Source organism: Pecten maximus, chromosome 2 (assembly GCF_902652985.1).
Source record: "Pecten maximus chromosome 2, xPecMax1.1, whole genome shotgun sequence".
Taxonomy (NCBI): Eukaryota; Metazoa; Mollusca; class Bivalvia; order Pectinida; family Pectinidae; genus Pecten; species Pecten maximus.
The window spans coordinates 7,977,279-7,999,086 of record NC_047016.1 but is presented as its reverse complement, the minus strand read 5'-3'; the positions used below and the strand labels follow the sequence as shown (position 1 = coordinate 7,999,086).

Below are 21,808 nucleotides of genomic sequence, written 5' to 3'. Positions count from 1 at the left end.
TAATTTTTGTTATTTTCTATTTAGTGAATTATAACAGACAGAACATATTTTTGTCTAAAAATCAATGCAACTTTAGGGATTATTAGTTATGACTTACCAATTTTAGTGTGATAATGTGAATTTATGAAATCACGTGACATTCCTTTTTTCAAGCCGCCGTGACTGCAGGAAGAAGAAGGGTAAGGTGACAGATGTCAAAAGAGGCTTACGTTTGTTTGGAAAGAAAAAGGGCCACTATCAAGAAACAAAATACAATATTTTCTTATATATCCATATAATCATAACATTTCTGATGTGGTTTTATTTGTATTTGATGCAAATTTCGTAAAATTGTTTTGGCCGGTTTTGTTTAGCTTAATTGACGCCATCTTTATTTTTACTGTTATAACTGTTCATTAGCCTATATTGCTCGATTCGGTGCCTTTTGAAAATGCATCTTCTATGTCTATAATGAAGATGTCTTTAAAATGTTATTACGCCCATTTGATGTAGATCAGCAAATATAGTTACTTCGCAAGTGTTCAAAATTGTGTTATTTCAAAATGTCGCCATAATGTTCTTGCACCAATTCCTAATGCCTAGATGACTTTTTGTCATTCTAATATATGAAAATGTAGCAGAATTTTCTGACACCGTTTTGTGGTTTTGGTGCAGACAAAGTAAATAGGCACCTTAAGTGAAATTTGAAAAATATACATAACTTGGTAGTGTTTTTTTTTTACTTCAACCAGAGACCTATATACACAGATTGGTAACTCTCTATATGCCCTTGTGTTAACATAGTGGCCCCTGACCTTCCCACAATCCTTTGTGGTCGCTCGGTTCAGTCTTCACTTGACGCCATATTAGAGAAATCGTGAAAACCACACACATAATTATCGATAATTTCTATTTGAAATCATCACCAAGATCCAATTATGTGCTTTAGTTTTATTAATATCAAAGTGCAGAAGTGTCATCAATATGAAATATATCACAATTTGCTGTCCAAGTGTTTGTATTTTGAGTATGAAAGTCAAGCACACCGCAGGAAAGATCGACGGGAATCTCCAATTTTCGAAAAGTTCCTATGGGGGTTTTCGAGAATACAGATAAATGACAACAATGTGCATGATAAACGAGACCATATTCCATAAGTATGATAGTTTTTGGTTAATGTGGTAACTTTTGTAGTGGCCTAGATAAAACGATGTGCTTTTTGTGTGCATTTAAAATTGACGATGTTTTGGTCCGACGTAATGGCTGCTTAATTACAAACTTGGACATGTCTAATAGGACCCAACAGATTTTCGAAAATACGGATAAATGACAACAATGTGCATGATCAATAAGACTATATCCCATAAGTTTGATAGTTTTTGGTTAATGTGGTAACTTTTGTAGTGGCCAAAATAAAACAATGTGCTTTTTGTGTGTATTTAAAATGACGATGTTTTGGTCTGACGTAATGGCGGATTAACCAGAACATGTCGAATAAGTTCCAGTACATCGATACACACATGCACAAAGCCCGATTTACCTGTGCTCGCGTGTGTTTGATAGGGGACACGGGCACTCTCGATAAGGGATATGCTTGAGTGGTCACGAATAAAGGGAGCCACCACTTGTACGGGGAAATAGCGATGTTACTTATCTCTGTGTATATATGTCTCTGCTTCAACCACTGTAATCAGACACATATATGGGTGTGCTTGACTTTCATACTCAAAATACAAACACTTTGACAGCAAATTGTGATATATTTCATATTGATGACACTTCTGCATTTTGATATAAAATTAAAGCACATCATTGGATCTTGGTGATTTCAAATAGAAATTATCGATAATTATGTGTCTGGTTTTCAAGTTTTCTCCAATATGGCGTCAGGAGAAGACTTAACCGAACGTCACAAAGGATTGTGGGAAGGTCAGGGGCCACCACGTAGACATAAGGGCAAATAGAGAGTAGCCAATCTCTCTATATATGTCTCTTCTGTAATTAAGATCTCCACTGCCCGCCTATTGTACTGATTGTCTAGGGGCATATGAATAGGTGTGTGTTTAGATATAAAGTTCATTGTTTCTAACTATTATAAATACCAGGGTTACAATTAGCCCAAGTTTCTTTTGGCCCTGACACCATGTCAGGTGTAGGGCCAGAGCACATTGCTATATGACAAATGACAACTACTGGTTTGGGAAAGGGCCTTTTGTCTCATTTTGGAAAGTAAAATGGTAGGTGTTATGTCGCGCCCAATTTTATTTTATTGTGTTTGCACCAAAATCTTGGCAACACCAAACGGGGGGGGGGGGGGGGGGGGGGTAATTTTCTACATATTTATCAAATAATAAGACACACAGATGGGCCTTATGTTAACATCAAAACCCATTAGATAAAGAGGATACTATGTGGCAAGTGAAGTTGCTGAATTTGTTCCCATCCTCACTTTGCTTGTTGGCCAAGTTGCTTCAAGATTCCCAGACAGGATCTCATCCATTTTCAAAATATCCTCTATTCAGGAAATCTGGGAGAATGTTTTCAAAATATAAAATGATGTTACCTTAATTTCAGATTTCACATAGTGAGGGGAGCACCCGAAAAATAAAAATAAAAATGGTAAGTAACTATGCAGTGTATTATGTCAATGACAACAGTTAATCTTAAATATACTGAAATGTCAAGTTTGTTGCTTGTTTTACCATCAAATATTGGGCTGTTCCAACTTCCAACATCAAGTTGCCTTTTGCTGTTCCAAATTCCATCTGTCTTTATCACCATTTCTGCTTAATTCATATCAAGAGTGCTTAGTCTGGCTTTCTTTTCAAGTCACTGTTACTACAAATAAAAGAATTGGATTCCGGACAATAGCTCTTGTTCAGGAGGACCAAATCGCAATCAAGCTCAAACTTCACACATTCCTTTTCTACTGACACAGCTTGCATGGGATTGCTTTTCGATGTAAAAGGTCAAGATCATTGTTGAAATTAAAAGAAAATTTATTCCTGCTCAAAAAGTTAGGTTCCTTTGGACATGTCTGGTAATGCCTCTGTTTGGATCACTTTTTCTGCACAATGAGACAATTAAGTTGAAATGGCATGGACCATCAGAATCAAACTTCACATATGCATGCTGCTTTCTTTTCAGAAGCTCTTGCTGGTGATTGTTTTTCAATAGAGCATTTGATGTCCTGCATCTGTGGTTCATCGCTTGCTAGTATTCGATACGTCCAACCATAAACACTCGTTATCGCTATTTCTTGAAAAGTACTCTAAACTTCATGTTAGGTTCCCCTTGGAACCTAGTTATACCCTCTGCAACGAAGTCTGTCCGTCTGTAGACACAACAATGTACCGGCTACTCCTAAACTACTGAGGGAATTTCAACGAAACTTTTTGGCAATAACGTTAACCCTTATACATTGTAGATGTGCGTAATCTATATCATGTTGTAAATTTGTGGTTACCTTGGTAACCAGGTCACTATACTTCGTTTTTTGTGTGAGGGGGAATTTTGTCCAGTCGACTCGTAAACCTGTGGACTGCTTCAAGTCAAACTACACAGGAGTGATAGGGACCATGTGTCAATGTGCATGCATATTTCTCTACAGAATTTTTGGTTTCCATGGTTACCAGGTTTCAAAACCCATATTCTTGTGGAAAATTTTGACAAGACAACTCCTATATAGCTATCAACCGATTTCATTTGAAATACACAGAAATGTTATCGACTCGTAATGTGTACATATGCATGCAGGTTTTTTTCCCCTTCCACAAATTTAGGTTGCGGTGGTAACCAGTTCACTAAAAACAGGTTTTTGTTGGAAAATCTTCACGAGAGGGTCGGGGGGTATGATTAATTCTAGTTGTGCAAATGTAATTTCGATTTTTTATCAGAAAACAAAATTGCTGACAGATGGCTACCTTGGATTTTGAGAAAGATATTTCTTTATAAGTTCTGCAGGGATATTCCTGAAACTTCATGTGTAGGACCCCCTTGGTCCCTAGTTGTGCCAATTAAAGTTAGACTTTTGATCAGAAAAAAGCAAAATGGCCGACTGACGGCCATCTTGAATTTTTGAAAAGTTTGTTATCACTATTTCTTGAAAAATACTTCTGGATGATTCTCAAACTACATATTTAGGTTTCATGTGTTCATGTTATCAGATTAGTAAGAGGAAAGAAAACGAAGGGAAAAGTAGAGAGAATATCAGACTGACATTGAACCAATAAAGATCATTCAATGGTTGGCACCAAGATCCCTCTGGGAGCCCTTGTTTAGTTTCAAAATTTGAATTGTTTTATTTGCGTTGTGCATACAAACCCCAAAGACCTAGAATCACTGGCTGTTATGCTCATTTATGGCCTATGTGATCTATTTGCCTTCTCAGAACAAAGGAGACTAGGGTGCGAAAAAAGCACTCGTCCTGGACGAGTTACATTTGGGTTGGGGACAAGTAAATGTCGTCGTGCATTCGTCCCTGGTGACGAGTAAATTTCAAAAGAAAATAAAACATAAATCACGTTTATAAGTACTGTCTTTAGCGTTTATACCACGAAGTCTGGAATTTCCATAACAAATTGGGATTAAATCATACTTAAAGTAAAGCTCCATCTTGCATATAGCCCTTTCTCAGTGATTGCTCTGCAGAAGCGTCTACATGATACTGATATGTTTATGTGATCAAGAAGGGTGAGACTAATACAGGTAAATGACAAGTAAATTGGACCCGGTATCATATAAATTACCAATTTTTTTAAATGCAGTTGGAATGACAATGATAGAACTGATAGTCCGGAATAAATGTCTTACTGCTTAGAACTGGCTTGTTAGTTCCTGTTGCCTATAGACATCAGTTTAAATGTCGCATTTGTGAAGCGAATGATGTACTCCTTTTTATGGAAAGTTCACAAAACTGCAGTTCAAATTGTACAATTAAGAGTAATGACTAAAATATTGAAACCTTATTTTCATAGGTTTTTTATGCTTTTTTTTTTATTGAAAATTAGAAGTCGATGGACAAGTGATTCTAGTTCAGGGGCAAGTGGTTCTCATATGGCACTCTACTAAGGTCAGACATCACTGTCACCATTACTGAAATTTGATAAAGCCCAATACTGACAAATTTGACAAAGAACCAATACAGATCTTATGGTAGTGGGCACAAAGAGCTATTTCGGATGTTGTCTTTTGTCATAACATCAAGTTCTGTGAAGGCATGAAAAACGTCATCGTAAATTTTTCCCCCACAGTACCAAAACCAAGGCAGAGGAGGACAGAGACGTCAACAGTACCCACGTGTAGAGCAGGACCCAGAGGCAGAACAATTCAGAAAAATCTTCATAGGAGGTTTGAGTTACGAGACAAATGAAGAAGGCCTGAAAGAGCACTTTGGGCAATGGGGCGAGATTACAGACTGTGTTGTGATGAAAGATCCCAATACAAAAAGGTATTTAATCACAAGAAATAAATAATCTATTCTCATATGAAGATGATAGAATTTGTTACATGAATACTTATATTCATGTCATATATATGAAACGGGTATTCATTATTTTGCATGAAATTTAACTTCATAGTTCTCAAATTATGGCCACGTTTTGATTGTTTGATCATTATATGAATGTTCCAAAAAATTCCAATTTTTTTAGGTCAAGAGGTTTTGGGTTTATCACTTACAAATATACATCTGAAGTGGATGCCTCTCAGAAAAATCGGCCTCACAAAATTAACAACAGGGATGTAGAGACAAAACGGGCCATGCCAAGGGAGGTAAGATCCTTTTTAGCTCGTCTCTTCGAAGAAGACTGAGAGCTTATGTTGTCACTCCAGCGTCGGCGTCGGCGTTGGTTTTCCAAATGTTAAATTTTTGGTACAAGTGTTGAAAGGCATAGTAATTTATGGTAATATGGTCCCTGTGGGGGTCAAACTATCCCCTGCCGGAGTTGAACTAAAAGATTTTTTGGAAAAAAAACAGATTTTGGAAAATTTTTGGACTGAAAAAATTTCGAATATTTTTGCGTTAAGTTTTTGGTGCAAGTGTTGAAAGGTATTAATACATCACTTTATAATTGTACTAGGGTGCTGATAATTGGCAATAGAGTCCATCTGGGGTTAGACTATCCCCTGCCAGAGTTAAACTAAAAAATTTTTTTTTTAGAAAAAAACCAGAATTTTTAAATTTTTGAAATGAATAGGATTTATTTACTTAGTGTTTATGACAGAAGATTGCATAGAGAATGGCACTCATTTGGGCAGAAAACAACAAAACAACAAAACAATAGTAAAATACTTTTGATTTTTATTAACCAGTAACTAGTTTTGCTTAATTAATAACGAGATATATTTTTATTTTCAAACAGAATACTTGCAAAGTGAAATAATGATGTAATATTGATGCAAAGTTAATATCATCCTCGAGATTTAAATAATATACATATATATCGGGTATGTTATTGAAACTTACAGATGACAGTTGATAATGGCGATCACTAAATTGTATAAATAATCCAAACTAAATTGTTTAAATAACCCATTGCACCTACATTACAAATATGGCATAGCTGTTACATCAGTTGACATTGTATGAACTTTTTAATTTCTGTGGTAGTTGAGTAAGAGTATCTCCACTAGGCTAATGTTACTATTGTTTGAAAACACAACTTTGAATTCTTCCTCTAGTTTAATGAGCCCCAAGAGTCAACAAAAAAGATGTTCATCGGTGGTCTAAAGGATGACACTGTAGAAGACCAGGTCACTGAAGTCTTTTCTGGTTATGGAGAAATTGAAGAAGTGGATCTCATTCGGGATAAGGAAACCAACAAGGTGAAAGGATTCGGCTTTGTTGTTTTTAAGGATACTGACTCAGTGGACAAATGTGTTTGTAAGTACAGGGATTAAAATTTTTAAAGACAATGTAATAATAATGTTTTTTAAAATATGTTCATAATTTATTTGGATTTGATGCATAAAGTTTTCAGTTGAACAAATAGGGATTGAACAGTGTTTTTATTGTGTTTACAATAAAAACACCGTTCAATACATATATTTACATCAGACAGATTGTTAAAATATCGTACAAAAAAATAAAAGCTGTGATGTGTTGAGACATTTGGTTACTACGACAGTCGTGGTTGCTAAGAATAATATAGTTCAAGTTAATCTACGTAAAGATGCCAGTATATTTTTACAAAATTAAAAGAAACAACTCAACATTTTTGTTCAATACGTTTTACGTTTTCAATTAATATATTCACAATCCACAATTTCTTTCTGTCTCGCATTAACTATGGTTGTCAAGCATAGCGGGTATTGACACAGATATAGTAGTGACGTGGTCGATTGTTCTATAGGAACTGTACGCTTCAGCCATTTGTTGTTAGCTTACCTCATGGAGAATATTCACTCAATTCCGCAATCTTCAGTGAAGTTTATGACAAAACACTCACTTGACATTAGCTTTTTGTGTAGAGATGATCGGATAGGTAAGGCCAAATAAAATTAATTTCTTGTTTCTCAGGCCCGCCCGCATCCAATATGAACCCCCCGCACCACTCACTTTTTATTGAAATCAAAAAAATAAAAACGTCCGCGCCGAAAAATAAATTCCGGAAAAAAATCCGACGTTGGTTGCCGCAATATCCGGAACTTGCCCGATCCGTGTTTTAGAATCTCCCAAATCAGATCATTGAAACGTTTGTTTATCTTTTAGAAGCTTGATTTTTCGATTGCACATGGTAGCAATAATTTCCATTCAAATATCTTTTCTGGCAGTGTTATTTTACCCTGGACAATCATATCGAATTATAGCGACACTTGTTCATTTGGCGAACTTTACAAGGGTCTGCGCGATGAATCGCTTGGTCCCGACGACTGGTCGTTTCCGCCAAAATTCACGGATCATGATGTGTTTGGACATTATGTAAGAACCAAATCTTAAAACATAGGGAGTTCCTGATCACTTGTGTACATCTGGTGAACATTGAACATAAAATTGTATTTCAATTGTTTTTCAATTTAACCGTTAAATTGCAAGTTTAATACCAGAAAATAAAGACAATAGTTTAAAATTAAGATTTCTTTATTCATTTTATGCATTTAACAATTGACACAATTTCAAATCACATGATTCATGTATATGTATCATTATGTGACTGAGAGAAAAAAAATAAAAAAAGTCCCTCCCTCATCACATTTTTAGGTAGTAAAAAAAAAAAAAAAAAAAGCCTCCCTCCCTCATCCTTTTTTGGAAAAATGTGCCTGAGAAACAAGACATTAATTTTGTTTGGCCTAATTTAAAGCAGTCAGAGTTTACTAAGCTGAAGAAGGGAGAGATGTAAATATTAAGAATTAAGCTATATTGTGTTTGAAAAAGAAAAAGCCATACGTCAAAATGCAAGCAAAAGAATAATAAACCATGTATCACCAGGTAGGAAATATAAAGAACATACTTTTCTCCTGAGTTATGATAATACCTATTTCGAGAAAAAGTCATATGATTAAGTGCAAGTCGCTTTCATGTTAAAACAACACACAAAATTTCAATAGAAAATCGGTACAGTTCAGTCCATCATATAGATTTAAAGGACTCCCACAATATACCAATATGTTACGATACAATTTCTTTATTGTATGGCTTTGTGATATGAGCATGGGAACAGGTTTTTAAACAATTTTAATACATGTTTTTAGGTGCTTTGAAACAGCAACCTTAAGCCATCATCGCCAAATTTCGCTAGAATAAATTCTCTCGGAACTCCGGGGGAATCAAAATGTCGCTTATTTCAATGATAAATCCTGATGAGTTCAGGATGGGACCAGAAATAATTTTTCCCAAAAACAACTAATAACATACTGGGCGTTCTTGTCTGCATGGTATTTATTTGTGATTAAGTAATGTGATTTATGCTTTTATATATTTGAAGACATTTGTTGAATTTAAATAAATTATAGAAAAAACAGCTGAAATCGTACACAATGACCTGTTTTATCCCTGACTATTCCGAACTATTTTCTGTGCAAATTATTATGCTTGCTCCCTGGTTTGTGCGAGGGGAGATAATTCATATACACTCCTGTTGATGCGACATTCGAAAGTCGCTCTTGGTTTGATAAAAATAGCCTTTGGTTGTCGAATACTGTTTTAGTCTCGAATTTTCCAATTGGAAATCAACAAGTAAAATCTTGATTACATTCAATACTTAAGTTGAAAGTCAAATACTTCGATTGGTTTGTCATTTCCAAGAAATAGGCCATACAAAAATGGCCGTGCTTGTTGAGTTGGTTGAAGTGATTGTTAGGAGAAACCTAATGTAAGCTTGTTTCCACAACATAGATTCCGATAGCAATGAAGAGTTGCCTTATTTAAATCGGTCGATAGTGAAATGCTTGCACAAATATATGCAGTCACCGGAACAGATAAGGTTGGCCAATTCATCGGGAACAAATTTCCAAGACGAGTTTCTTCTTACGAAAGTTGTCAGATCTCTAATAAGGATACAGATCAGTTATTACACGGGGTGAAAAAAAAGAGCAGTAAATTGAGTACAATTTAGAAACTTACATAATTTACACGAAATGGCCATTTGGTTTATCAAGAAACATGACCGATATCACAGATTAATTTGATCAAAGCATTAAATTTAATCATAGTATGCCAATTCAAGTGAGGTTTAAGAACGTGATTTTTTCGATCACTGTTCAGCACAACTTTAATGCAACTACAGCCTTTTTAAAGAAAATATAATTCCTTAAAATGACGTAGGATAATCATCAGTAAAACATTCAGGATAACAATAAAAATGTCTTCTTATTACATGCCATTTTATATTTATATAATGTTTGCTTTTCTCATGCACAGCACCTATGAGTGGCCTTGACACATTGATTTTTTCAACTTGATTTGCCTGCATTACGCATTAAACTAATTAAAAAAGAAGTTTACATGTTCTTTCTTTATTGCAGGACCCTTTATAAAGTTGTGTAGATGCTTGAAAAATCTTGCTCTATTCGTATCGTAAAAGCCCTGTAAATTTAGGAAGCGGGTTATTGGCTGGTTATGATCAATATTGTTTTATCTTACTACCAATGTGTTTTCTCTTCTTTACAGTAAAGAAGTTCTTCACCCTGAATGGGAAGGATGTAGAAGTAAAGAAGGCCATTGCCAAGGAGAATCAAAGAGGTGGAGACTCTGGTGGCCGTGGGGGACGTGGTGGGGGACGAGGAGGCAGAGGTGGTGGAGGTATGTTCCAAGGCAATCCAAACTTTCTCTTTTATCACATGCCCCAATAATACAAGCTACATTAGCCAGAGTTTTTTTATAGCCCTGACACCATGTCTGGTGTAGAGCCAGAACGCTCTACTGTATGAAAACATGGATTTTGGTGCAAATACAATAAAATCGGGAGTGAAATAACACCTACATTGGGTCTATACAGACGGAATAGAACACTGAAATGGGACTAAATGGATGTTTTGGGGTAAATTAATATCTCATTTATCTAGAAATGAAAGGTAGGTGTTATGTCACTCCCGATGTTATTGTTTTTGCACAAAAATATAGCGACACCGAATGGTGTCGGAGAATTCCACATTTTCCTATAGTAGTGCGCTCTGGTCCTACACCAGACATGATATCAGTGCCAGAGGAAATTCGGGCTAAAGCTACTTGAAAGGTAACGTGTGAGAAAAACTTAAAGCTTATCTGTTATGGAAAATTATCAACAAACTTCATATTCAATAACCAAAATTGTTTGCTCTGTATAACAACTGAACAATTTTATATATTGCAATTCATCTAAATACAATGATATAAAGAATTGTATTTGTCCAATGAATTATTATGTCTATGTACCAAATTCTAATACTGTTTACAGTTTCATGATAATATATTTAAAAATAATGATATTGTTAGAAAATTCTTGGATGATGAAATTGATTGGTAATTATTCACCCTATCAACATGGATAAAACTGATATTGAATTTCCTATTCAATTTTACTTATTTTATAAAAGTCTGATTTAAGATGAATTCATTTGAGATCACTTTATCTCTAAAGGTCGGGGATTTAATGACTGGAACCAAGGTGGTTTCAACCAGGGTGGTTACAGTCAAGGTTGGTATGCATTTCATCTATGGGTTTACATTAGAGAAGTTGTCTGGGAATAAAACCTGCAATTAAAAATCATGTATATATGATATTTATAAAATCTTCAAAGAAGAATTGTGGAAGTGAATTGGGTCAATGTGAATTTGTCGAATGATTTGATACAGAATTTCAGCATTGTTGAATCCTTTTTGAAACAAATGGTGTAAATGATTAGTCTTGTTTACCAATGTTCATGCCCATAGGAAACTACGGAAACAATTACGGAAACCAAGGTGGTGGTGGTGGTGGTGGTGGTAGTGGTGGATATGGAAGCAGCTATGGTAATCAAGGAGGAGGATGGAATCAGAACAGTGGTGGTAGCAGTGGTGGCTATGACAACTATGGTGGTGGATACGGTAACCAAGGTGAAATACTGCTGGCTTTGTATATATCCATATTTGTAGAGACTGCCATTCTGTACATTTTCCATCAAAGTATTTGTATCATTGGTGGTCACTCACACTGATGGCTGTCATGAAGCTCATTTCATCTGACATTCACCTTTTTATGAAACAACTACATTGATGAATCTACATTACCTAATAAATTCATGAGTTTCCTGGCTTTCAATTTTAAGATCGTTTTTCTGATTTCCCTCCCATTGCTTCTTCAAAGTAATGCTAAGTTGTTGGTTAGTTATTCTTGTATACTGCTTGGAACTGTTATACAATTCTAAAATGTCCTCCATGATCTTGTTCAACTTACCAGTTAGAAGAATATATAAAGTTGTTTAAATCGTGGTATTTATTTCACATTTTGTTGTTGTTTTGTCTGGACTATCACCAGGCTTTGTCAATTGCTTCATTCAATATTTTATATTTGTCCATTTGTTAGGAATACTGATTTGTTCCATTGAGTTCTGTGTTCATATGGTTACACTTTGCAGTTACATGATTTTGTTTATTCTTTGTCTGAGTATAAAGTCCCATGTTAGCATCTGATTGGTTGACTAGACATTCTTTGCAACATTTGAAAAACAGTTGTCTGTTCATAAGTGTTATTGATATTTTTAACTGATTGTTTCTGATTGTTTTAAGTGTTATTGTTTCTGATTGTTTTAAGTGTTATTGACCCTGTAAGTGATAATGATTTTGTTAACTCATTGTTTCTGATTGTTAGGAGGAAACAACTATGGTGGTAATTTTGGCCAGAATTATGGAGATAATTATGGAGGTGGCGCCATGAAGAACAGTTACTCTAACCGTGGACAGGGACCTTATGGATGTAAGAACTTCTCACAAACAATTTCTGATATGCTTTTCTCTACCTTGTGAAGCCTAACTGAGTAAATACTGTTCTGTTCATAGGTTAAACTCCATATTTGTAAGGTAATAGATAAATTCAATGTTTATGGGGTTTCATATTTCAGAAAATTTATGAGCTGAATAATTAACCCTTGGTCTTCTTTCATAATTCTGAAAGATTGTTTACAAAGTCTTTTGATGTATTTTGTCCATCTTTTGCTTCAATCCAGTGATTCAAAATTTTCTTTATGTATGCAAAACCTTGATGGAAGATCTTGGCATTATTAACGTGTGCATTAAATTAAATGCCATTGAAAATCTTAATTTTGAGAAATATGGATTTTATACAAAGCTTTGAGTATTTTACAGTAGAATAGAACTGTGCTATTCAAGTTTTCCTCGTTAAGTCTAATATGCAGCTTCTTTGGAATGGAAATCATAATTAACATGAAAATCCTAAAGCTTCTTTATATGATGACCTATAGTCATCATGCTTCGTCCGTCGTAGTGCGCAGGCCGCCGAGTGCCGTGCGTAAACTTTTCACATTTCAAACTTCTCAAGTTCCACTGGTGAGATTGAGCTGAAACTTGCCTGAAATGATCCTGGGATGGTCCTGAGGAAGTTTTGTTATTTTTCAGGTTGGTCAGAAATCCAAGATGGCCGCCATGGCAGCCATCTTGAAAAACATTTTAAACTTCTTCTCTAGTTCCACTGGTGCCATTGAGCTGGAAATTGGTGGGGATGTTATGGAAGGAGAGCCAACAAAGTGTTGTTATTTTTCGGCCTCGTAAAAACTTTGATATGGCAGACATGGCGGCCATTTTGTAACATGATTGCACAATCATGGTTTTCCTGAACAACTATTTCAAACTTCTTCTGAAATTCCACCAGTGCGATCAGCTCCAACTTACCAGAAATGATCCTGAGATAGTCTTGATCAAGTGTTGTTATTTTTCGGGTTGATCCAATGTCCAAGATTGCCACCATGGCCATGAGTGCCACTATACCTGCTACAGAGAATGCATACTACAATAGTATAAGGGTCTTTAATTTAGAGTCAGATGACCGTTGAGGCCCTTGGGCCTCTTGTTTTTCGTTTTTGTCCTTATTGCTGAATTCAAATGCAGATTCCTTAGAATATTCAATAGATTGACGAAATTTTGTTTGAATGAATTATGATACTGCTGCTTACTTAAGCAATGCAAATGTACGATTTTAAGACAATTTCTTTTTATTACATCTCCCTTATTGGTTCTTCTTGTCTGGGTCATATTTTGTGAACCGTTGATGAAACTTGAAGGATCACCACCTTGAGCTGATGTGCAGTGGACTGCCATTAGGTCAAGGTGACCTTCACAATTTCTGGTCCAGGTCATAACTTCTAAACTGTTAAAGATATTTTAATGAAACTTATTGTTCTTGCATCACCTAAAGCCAAGTCATTGTAGTTCACTACAGTTGCGTCACTGTGACCTTGACATAAAGGTCAAACATGTGCAAATTTTTCAGCAGTTTCTTGTCCAGTCACCAGTTTTTCTGTTTTTGAAGATGCTTGTGGAAGTTGCGGAATAATTCTCCCAAAGTTGACGTGCAGTGCACTTCAATTTGGTTAACAAGACCTTGACTACAAGTTCAAAGGTCAAATAAGTGTAAATTACCAAGTTGTATACTGAGTAAACAAAAACAGTAAAATTTATTATTTACAAAAAATAATTAGGGGAGACATGTGTTTGTTCACTTAAACAATTCTCTAATTTGAATGTGTTACTTATGACATAGCAGGTGATTCATAGGTAGATTAATCAGAGTATGTTTTATTCCATAGCAGGTGGATACAACAGTGGTGGTTACAACAGACGATGAGGTTCATTAAAGATCATCAACAGGTGTACTCCTCAGGTAAGTGCTTGAAACAAAGGCAGATACAGGTTTCACTAAATCGGTGACAATCTGCTTCAAAATATAGAAACACAGCCAACATCTTTGAATGTAGGTTCTTAAATTATTTCTTAAATGGTATTAAAAAAGAATGTTCAGAAATAGAAAGGTAAAATAAGTGGGCGTTTTCTTATTAGATTAATGGGGATATTCAATTTGCATAAAATAATGCTATGAAGGGGTGGTGTTCTGTGTTCTTTTTAGTAATGGGAAAAGTTAATCAAGAAGCCAGGGGTTGTTGAAAAATCACTTAATGGCATTGTATGTATATTGGATCATTTACTATATCTCTTTGTTTTTCTTGTTGATTACATTTAGGCAGGTATAGAGAAAGCAATATTACCAGCAGAAGTAATACAGGCAGGCAGATTCTCAGGAAATCATACATAGCTTGGTAGCTAGCCTAAAGTCATAGGTTATGATCAGCTCGCTACAGCATTGTGACAACTACTGGATGTACATATGTAACTGCCTCCTTCGGGTCTTAACATATAGTGGACTAGTTTACACATAGTGCCCTTCATTAATATCATTGAGGCATAGACTTAAAAAGGATTTGTATGGCCCAGTGAGCAGCATCCCTTAGCATAGGACCATGTCCACCATAACAATCCTGATGTGTATGAAGGCATATTGTTACAAACCCTGAACAGTATAGTGCTGTAGTGACCTATTCACTATGCTACGAAGCTATGAACGACCGTGTCCCATGTTATAGAGTTACCTTCAGTTAAGGTAGAGCTCCATTTCACAGACTAAATGGATTTTATCCAGGATTATTTGTGTTACTACTCTGGAGACTCTGCTGTAAGCTGAATAATCGTGTTGAAATGCAGGAATTTGAATTGCTTTTAAATAGACCAGTCTGAGGATTACATCTACTCTTCATTCAATCCTTTCTTCGTCAGTGCATCTCATTTATGTAGAGGAAAGAAATCTCTACTTTATATTTTCCCAATGTCTATGTTGTACCATCATTTATCATGCGTGTTGTCGTTTTAATGTAATAGCTCCTCTAGCAGGAAAGATCGAGGAATAAAATTTAATAAAAACTAGGATTTACAGTAGTTCTTGTTCTTCATATCTATACCATATAATTAACTTGAAAATGTCAGGGCTGGAGCTCCTAGTGCCAAAGTTGCTAAGAAACCAAAATTGGGTTTGGGACAATATTTTATAAGGTAATACTATTGTAATCTATCATTCTTAGGAGTGTTGATTTTTAGGTCACCTGAGACAAAGTCTCAAGTGACCTATTCTAATCGCCTTTTGTCCGTCGTCGTCCGTCCGTAAACAATTTACATTATCGACTTCTTCTCCAAAACCCCTAAACCAAATTCAATGAAATTTGGTAGGAAGCTTCTATGGCTAAAGGTCAACCAAAATTGTAAATTATATGGTCCCCACCCCCCAGGGGCCTAATGGGCGGGGCTAAAAAGGGTCAAATTGACTTAAACTTCAAAAATCTTCTTCTCTACTCTCAGGTATGGTGGAATCAAACACTCTTCATAGATGGAAGGGTCTTAAGGTGCTTTACCAAAATTGTAAATTTCATGACCCAGGGGTTTCACGTTTGCCCCTGGGGAGGGGGTAAACTTTACTATAGTTTTTATAGGGAAATCACATTTTTGACTATAATTTGTTTTATTTCTATTGGAATTCATTCTAATTTGGTTAACATTATCACGTGGGATGACAGTTTGATGGCATGCACATGTTGGCCCTGACTGACCCCCAGGGGCTGATGGGAGGGGCTAAAAAGGCCCAAATTGACTGAAATTTCAAAAATCTTCTTCTCTACTCTAAGATATGATGGAATCAAATACTCTTCATAAATGGAAGGGTCTTAAGGTGCTTTACCAAAATTGTAAATTTCATGACCCTGGGGTCTCAAGTTTGCCCCTGGGGAGGGGGTAAACTTTACTATAGTTTATATAGGGAAATCACATTTTTGACTATAATTTGTTTGATTTCTATTGGAATTCATTCTAACTTGGTTAACATTATCAGCTTTTGAAAGTAGTTTGATTGTATACACATGTTGGCCCTGACTGACCCCCAGGGGCTGATGGGCGAGGCTAAAAAGGGTCAAATTGACTAAAATTTCAAAAATCTTCTTCTCAAGACCCAAATAAGGTGGAATCAAATACTCTTGATAGATGGAAGGGTCTTAAGGTGCTTTACTAAAATTATGAATTTCATGACCATGGGGTCACAAGTTTGCCTCTGGGGAGGGGATAACTTTTACTATAGTTTATATAGGGAAAACACATTTTTGACTATGATTTGTTTGATTTCTATTGGAATTCATTCTAACTTTGTTAACGTTATCAGCATTGGAAGACAGCTTAATGGTGAACACATGTTGGTCCTGACTGACCCCAAGGGGCTGATGGGCGGGGCTAAAAAGGGTCAATTAAATTAACTGAAATATTTCAAATCTCAGGTGACCGTTAAGGCCCATGGGCCTCTTGTTAGAAGTAATATTACTTTTGCAAATTTGGCAGGTTTGCTTTATGCCCATAGGTTAGTTTTTAGATATTTTCCTAACCTGGACTTTCATAAGTATAAAAATGGCCAGTTAAATGTTTTTGTTTGCAATGTGAACTTTTTCTCCGATTAACCAGGGTAGTTCAAAAATTTTCCTTTGGAAAGCGATTTTAATGGCTGTTATTCTTAAATTGCCTACTTCAATTTTACCAATTGGATTAATAAATGCTGTCCATATTTAACACACTCAACATGTTTTCCTAGTCTCCAAGTCAAAAAGATATCAAAATTTCTTTTGAAAGTTCATGTGGTACCTTCCCTCAGAGTGATGTTACATCAGTATATGTATTTGAACATGCAATTTATAAAAAGTGTTCGGGGCAAGTGTATGTGGAAATAAGTGTCAAAGGTTTTGGTCTGTACATTTATTCACTATAGTACCTATTGATAAATCAAATAAATTTCTTCAATGTTATCTATTTGACAGCAACAAAGTATTTTGGCTCAAAGTTCTTTGTTATGTCTTTTGGAATATTTTAGACAAGATTTATAATTGCTTTTGTCTTATCTCCATATGGTTACAAATTTAGATATCTTTCCATCAATATGGATGGGTAGGATGGATAAACCTTGTCCTTTTTCTTTAGAATATCAAGTGCTTTTGTTCTACAGTGGTCCACTGAAGATATTTTAGTGACCCAAGCATATCCATTTTCATGACATATGTAATGCACGTCATGTTGGTCCGATGGTCATAGCTGCAAATATTCATTAAAATTTACTTGCTGAAAAGAAAAAGCAGCTTCACTTTCAAAGTTCTAAATATCCATCTTAAATTTTGAACTTGGCAATACCATAGTTGGGCATTTCTATCTTTATAACAATACTAGTTCTAGATTGGTAACTATGACTAAGGTTTTGATATTTATGTGTGGAATCCTATAGAACAAGGCCTTGATATTGTGAAGGTAATTTACAGACTTGCCTGGTATGCGTAGCTTGCATGCATAGATTCTGATAAACTGTGTGTATTCCGGGGTTATCTACTGGATTCGTGTATGTATTGATGTAATGTATGTTAATGTATGAGGATACATAGGCTTCTGGTACAGTGAGGGTAACATGCTACTGGGAATAACGCTACAGATCTTATGTATAGCAGTATTGAATATGACGGTACATAGAGGATACTGGCAGGTTACTACGGAAGATCTATAGTGGCCACATCTTGGTAGGTAGCTTAGAACTCCATGCTCCATATGTAAGGTAAGGTAGGTCTTGTTTAAGTTACTTTGTATTGTGGGGAGCTAATTGGGGTTTCGTTCAAAAACCATTAAAATTACAGATATTCAACACAAAAATTGTTAGAAATTTTGGCGACCCAGGTTCAAGTATGAAGATAATGTGGAACACAGCATTGAGCAAATATGCGTGACTAATGGTTTCATCACTATTAGTGGAATACTGGAACCTCAAATATTTAGGAGGAAATAAACTGAGCTGAAGAGAGCTTTCTTTTTAAGATAATAGAAATATGTCGATGATTAACGTATGGATTATATTTTTTTAATGATGTTGCATTTATTTGATAATTGTAATTGTTTAATTGCATCCAATAGATTCAGGAAAATCATGTTTCCACATCTTAATGCAGCATATGTTGCAAGTGTATACAATTGAATGTTATTTTAAAGGAAATAATTTAAAAAGAGAAAAAAAAAAAAGTGAATTTGATCTAAAACATAATATTGTGTGTATATTTATTTATTTTTTTAAATATTGAACTGGAATAGTCTATTCTTTTTTTTTAATTGAGCAAAAATCCTGCTTTATTATAGACTGGAAGTTCAATCTCTTGAGAATTTGCTGGAAGTCTGGAGGTTTTACCAGTGAACAGCCAAGTAACCAATGATTAGCTGGAAACCAAACCTAGGTGGATGCAAAGTGTGGCTTTCAGTACCAGACTGTAGAAAGCCAGGACAGAAAGGAGGTGTGGAAATTATCTTTATATAAATCGGAATAATACTGGAAATGGGGGGGGGGGGGGGTATTTTTGAGTTTTACTATATTTTTGTTGATTTTAAGTGTTTGTAAATATTATCAAGTCAAGTCTGGTCAAACCAATGCTATCAGTATTGTATGCTATAGACACTTGTGAGCATGACAATTTTGTGCAACATATGTGATACAAATGAGCTAATTATATCCCTCTGAAACATACATTTTCCCATGTTTTCTTGAAATTTACAAACAACTGAACAAATTACATATCAAAAGCAAGGCCCAAGATTAGCCATTGTACATAATAAAAGTTGATCAAATTAAGTTAAATTGAACCTTAATAAGAATTGATAGGCTTGTGAAATATCACTGTTTTTACTTGATTTGCTTCTTAAAGTCCCCTTAAAGTGAAGTCTGCAATAATTAAATGTAAACCATGACTTATAATGCTGTCACATTTGAGAAACACAGCTTCTTATCTGAGTTCTGATTATATATCCCCTGGCTGTTTTATCTTTACAGTCGACATGCTGCAACTTGTGACCATGTTTTAAAGATGCCATGAAAAGTTGGAGAATTAAGTAAGATATTTCACAGTTACTAAATTGCACTAGAAGTGAGGAGTTCAAATCTATGCAAATTGTAAAGATGATAAAAGTTTGCAAATTATTAAGACAGCAATTTGAGCCATCTCGAGGAAAATTTGTTTATCAAAAAAATTGAACAATTTATTGATTCTGACACCATTATTTACACTTGGATTGTGAGATTGTCATCTTTTATTAAGCTTCCTATATTAGTGGTTTTTACATTGTTTTAAGACTTTTGCCACTTGATGGTTTAACCATTTGTGTTTCTGTACTTTAGGAAAGCCTTAATGATGCTGTCTTTTGTGGAAAGAAATCACCATGCGTGGTAAACTGAAATGGGACTGGTTTATATCGCATTACATTGTCATTGTCCGTGGTTTGTGGATTCCAGTGCAAAACCAACAGAAGAAATGACACCATCGTTTGAAGTTGTCATATTCGTGATAATGGATTCGAGTAGTGAAACAGTTCTGTGAAATTCCTGTATTTCTGACAAATAAATATGGGAAATTATACAAGTTTGGATTTTTCAATATATACAAACAGAATTTTCAGTAATATACTGGCTTTAAATCAATAAACCTAGTCGATGAATTTATGGAGTACATTATAAGAAGGAAATCACTATACTTCTGATTTGAAAATAGCTTTATGACGTGTAGCATAGTTTTATAAAGGTATTACAAATTAAATGCCAAGGTAAGATTTTCTTCATTGTAACTTATTGACATCATAATTGAATCAATTCTGTGCTATGAAGTAACTTGTTTGCCCAAATGATTTAACTATCCACTTTCAAGGCCAAAGCAGTTACGTACATTAAAATCCTAATCTAAAGAGAGGGTCATATTTGGCCAATGGTATGCTGTGATGAAAAGAAGTATCGCATAAGTTGCATTTAATGTTTTTTGCGACCGATTTATAACGGATGGTCGTCGTCGGAGCAACAATTCCCTTCCATCGAAGGTCAAATTAGTGAACATGGAATTGAGCAGTGAAATGGTTCTAGGAAATAACTGAATTTCTGGTTTGGATTTTCAATATATATATATAAACGGAATTTTCAGTAAAATACTGATAATATTTGGTTTAATTAAACATTTCTAATGCAATTTATTAGCCCGACATCGCATATAAAAACCTTAAATTCGCACATTTCAATCTATTAGTTCCAGTGGAGGGCTAAGGCTGTGCCCTAGTGTTTTGGTTGGACCCCCTGCTAACTACCCTATTGGGGACCGAATAGAAAAAATATCTATATTTCTATATAGGTAATGTCTTATATTCTGTAAATAACGTGTTCTTGTGTTTAATATAAACAGTGTCCCATAGTATACTACACACCAGATTTCTTCAAAATTTGATACCTGATGCCAGGAAATGGCGGCCATTTTGTTATTTCCAAAAAATAACACTGCAGTTTTTACTGTGCCATACTCCACCTACATACCAAATTTCATCAAGATTAGACCGTATCTAGATTACGACCAATCCGAGGCTTCTGCTGACCACTTGACCAATCGTAAAACAAAAAAAGTTTTCTCGCACACCACTGGTCAAACACTCGTGTAAAGTTTCATTTAAATCCGCCTGGTAGGTTTCAAGAAAAGTGTTTGAAACCTCGCCGTTGGAAGAAATGAGGAACGGAGCATATATCGTGCTATATCATTGAACTATACTGCCATAGACGCCCAGCAGGACATCACGCAGTCACATACTGACAACGGGCAAAACCGTCTTCCCTCTTCCAAAAAATCCAAAAATATTTTGTTTTATTGAAAACCAGAAATAGTATAAAAACGGAATAATTGCTGCCTTGCAGAACCAACTTTCTAGATTCGTTCTTCATGTTATATCAACCCATTGTGCGACACCAAGCAGAAGAAATTAAGTTCGCATTCACTAGAGGCTGACTAGGAGCAGAAAATCCAATAACATGTATTTCGATTTATGCATATATATTTACTAAACAGAAATTTCAGCATGCACATGGTGAAAGGTGCATCAAAATTGGTTCTATTACAGTTATTCTTAGCAGAAATGTCAACTGGGTAAGACATTCCAAATAATGAATGAAGTCGGGCTGATGAAAACCTTGCCTCTGTTAACTTGACTGATCTGTTAAAGTACAACAGAAATGTGAAGATATTTTTGTATTTATTCATGCCATAAATCTTTTGGCAAGGTTTACCATATTAATAAGGGAATAACATTGCATTTAAATAGATTTTCATTTTATTTTCAAAGAAAACGATGAAATTGTAGAAAAACTTCAATTGTATGGGGTCTTTACCCCTAAACTCGTCTAAAAATCTGACGCAAAACCCGTGAAAAAAAGGTGTTGTTCAGAATCATATACTTTTTACCATTGGAGCCATTCAATCGATTTAGTTCTCCAAAGTACTGTAAGATAAGGAA

At 35.2% G+C, this 21,808-nt stretch overlaps 1 protein-coding gene across 12 annotated transcripts; it reads left to right on the top strand.

The window, feature by feature from the left end:
• The first annotated feature begins 60 nt into the window (after nucleotides 1–60).
• LOC117315739 (heterogeneous nuclear ribonucleoprotein A3-like) lies at nucleotides 61–19,903 on the top strand. Of its 12 annotated transcripts, none has more exons than XR_004529763.1 (13): nucleotides 61–179; nucleotides 2,554–2,598; nucleotides 5,232–5,428; nucleotides 5,631–5,751; nucleotides 6,661–6,862; nucleotides 10,088–10,219; nucleotides 11,037–11,093; nucleotides 11,330–11,491; nucleotides 12,246–12,350; nucleotides 14,200–14,270; nucleotides 18,638–18,789; nucleotides 19,323–19,381; nucleotides 19,668–19,903. XR_004529763.1 is itself a non-coding variant. In XM_033870106.1 (11 exons), exons 2-10 carry the CDS (start codon nucleotides 2,596–2,598, stop codon nucleotides 14,232–14,234), a joined length of 1,014 nt encoding a protein of 337 aa, XP_033725997.1. In that variant the 5' UTR covers nucleotides 61–179; nucleotides 2,554–2,595; the 3' UTR covers nucleotides 14,235–14,270; nucleotides 14,628–15,373. The 12 variants fall into 12 exon arrangements, 7 of the variants coding, with proteins under 7 accessions (XP_033725997.1, XP_033726038.1, XP_033726024.1 ...); XR_004529762.1 differs by having other exon boundaries at nucleotides 14,197–14,270; XR_004529769.1 differs by lacking the exon at nucleotides 12,246–12,350 and having other exon boundaries at nucleotides 11,330–11,482.
• The last annotated feature ends 1,905 nt before the right edge of the window (nucleotides 19,904–21,808 follow it).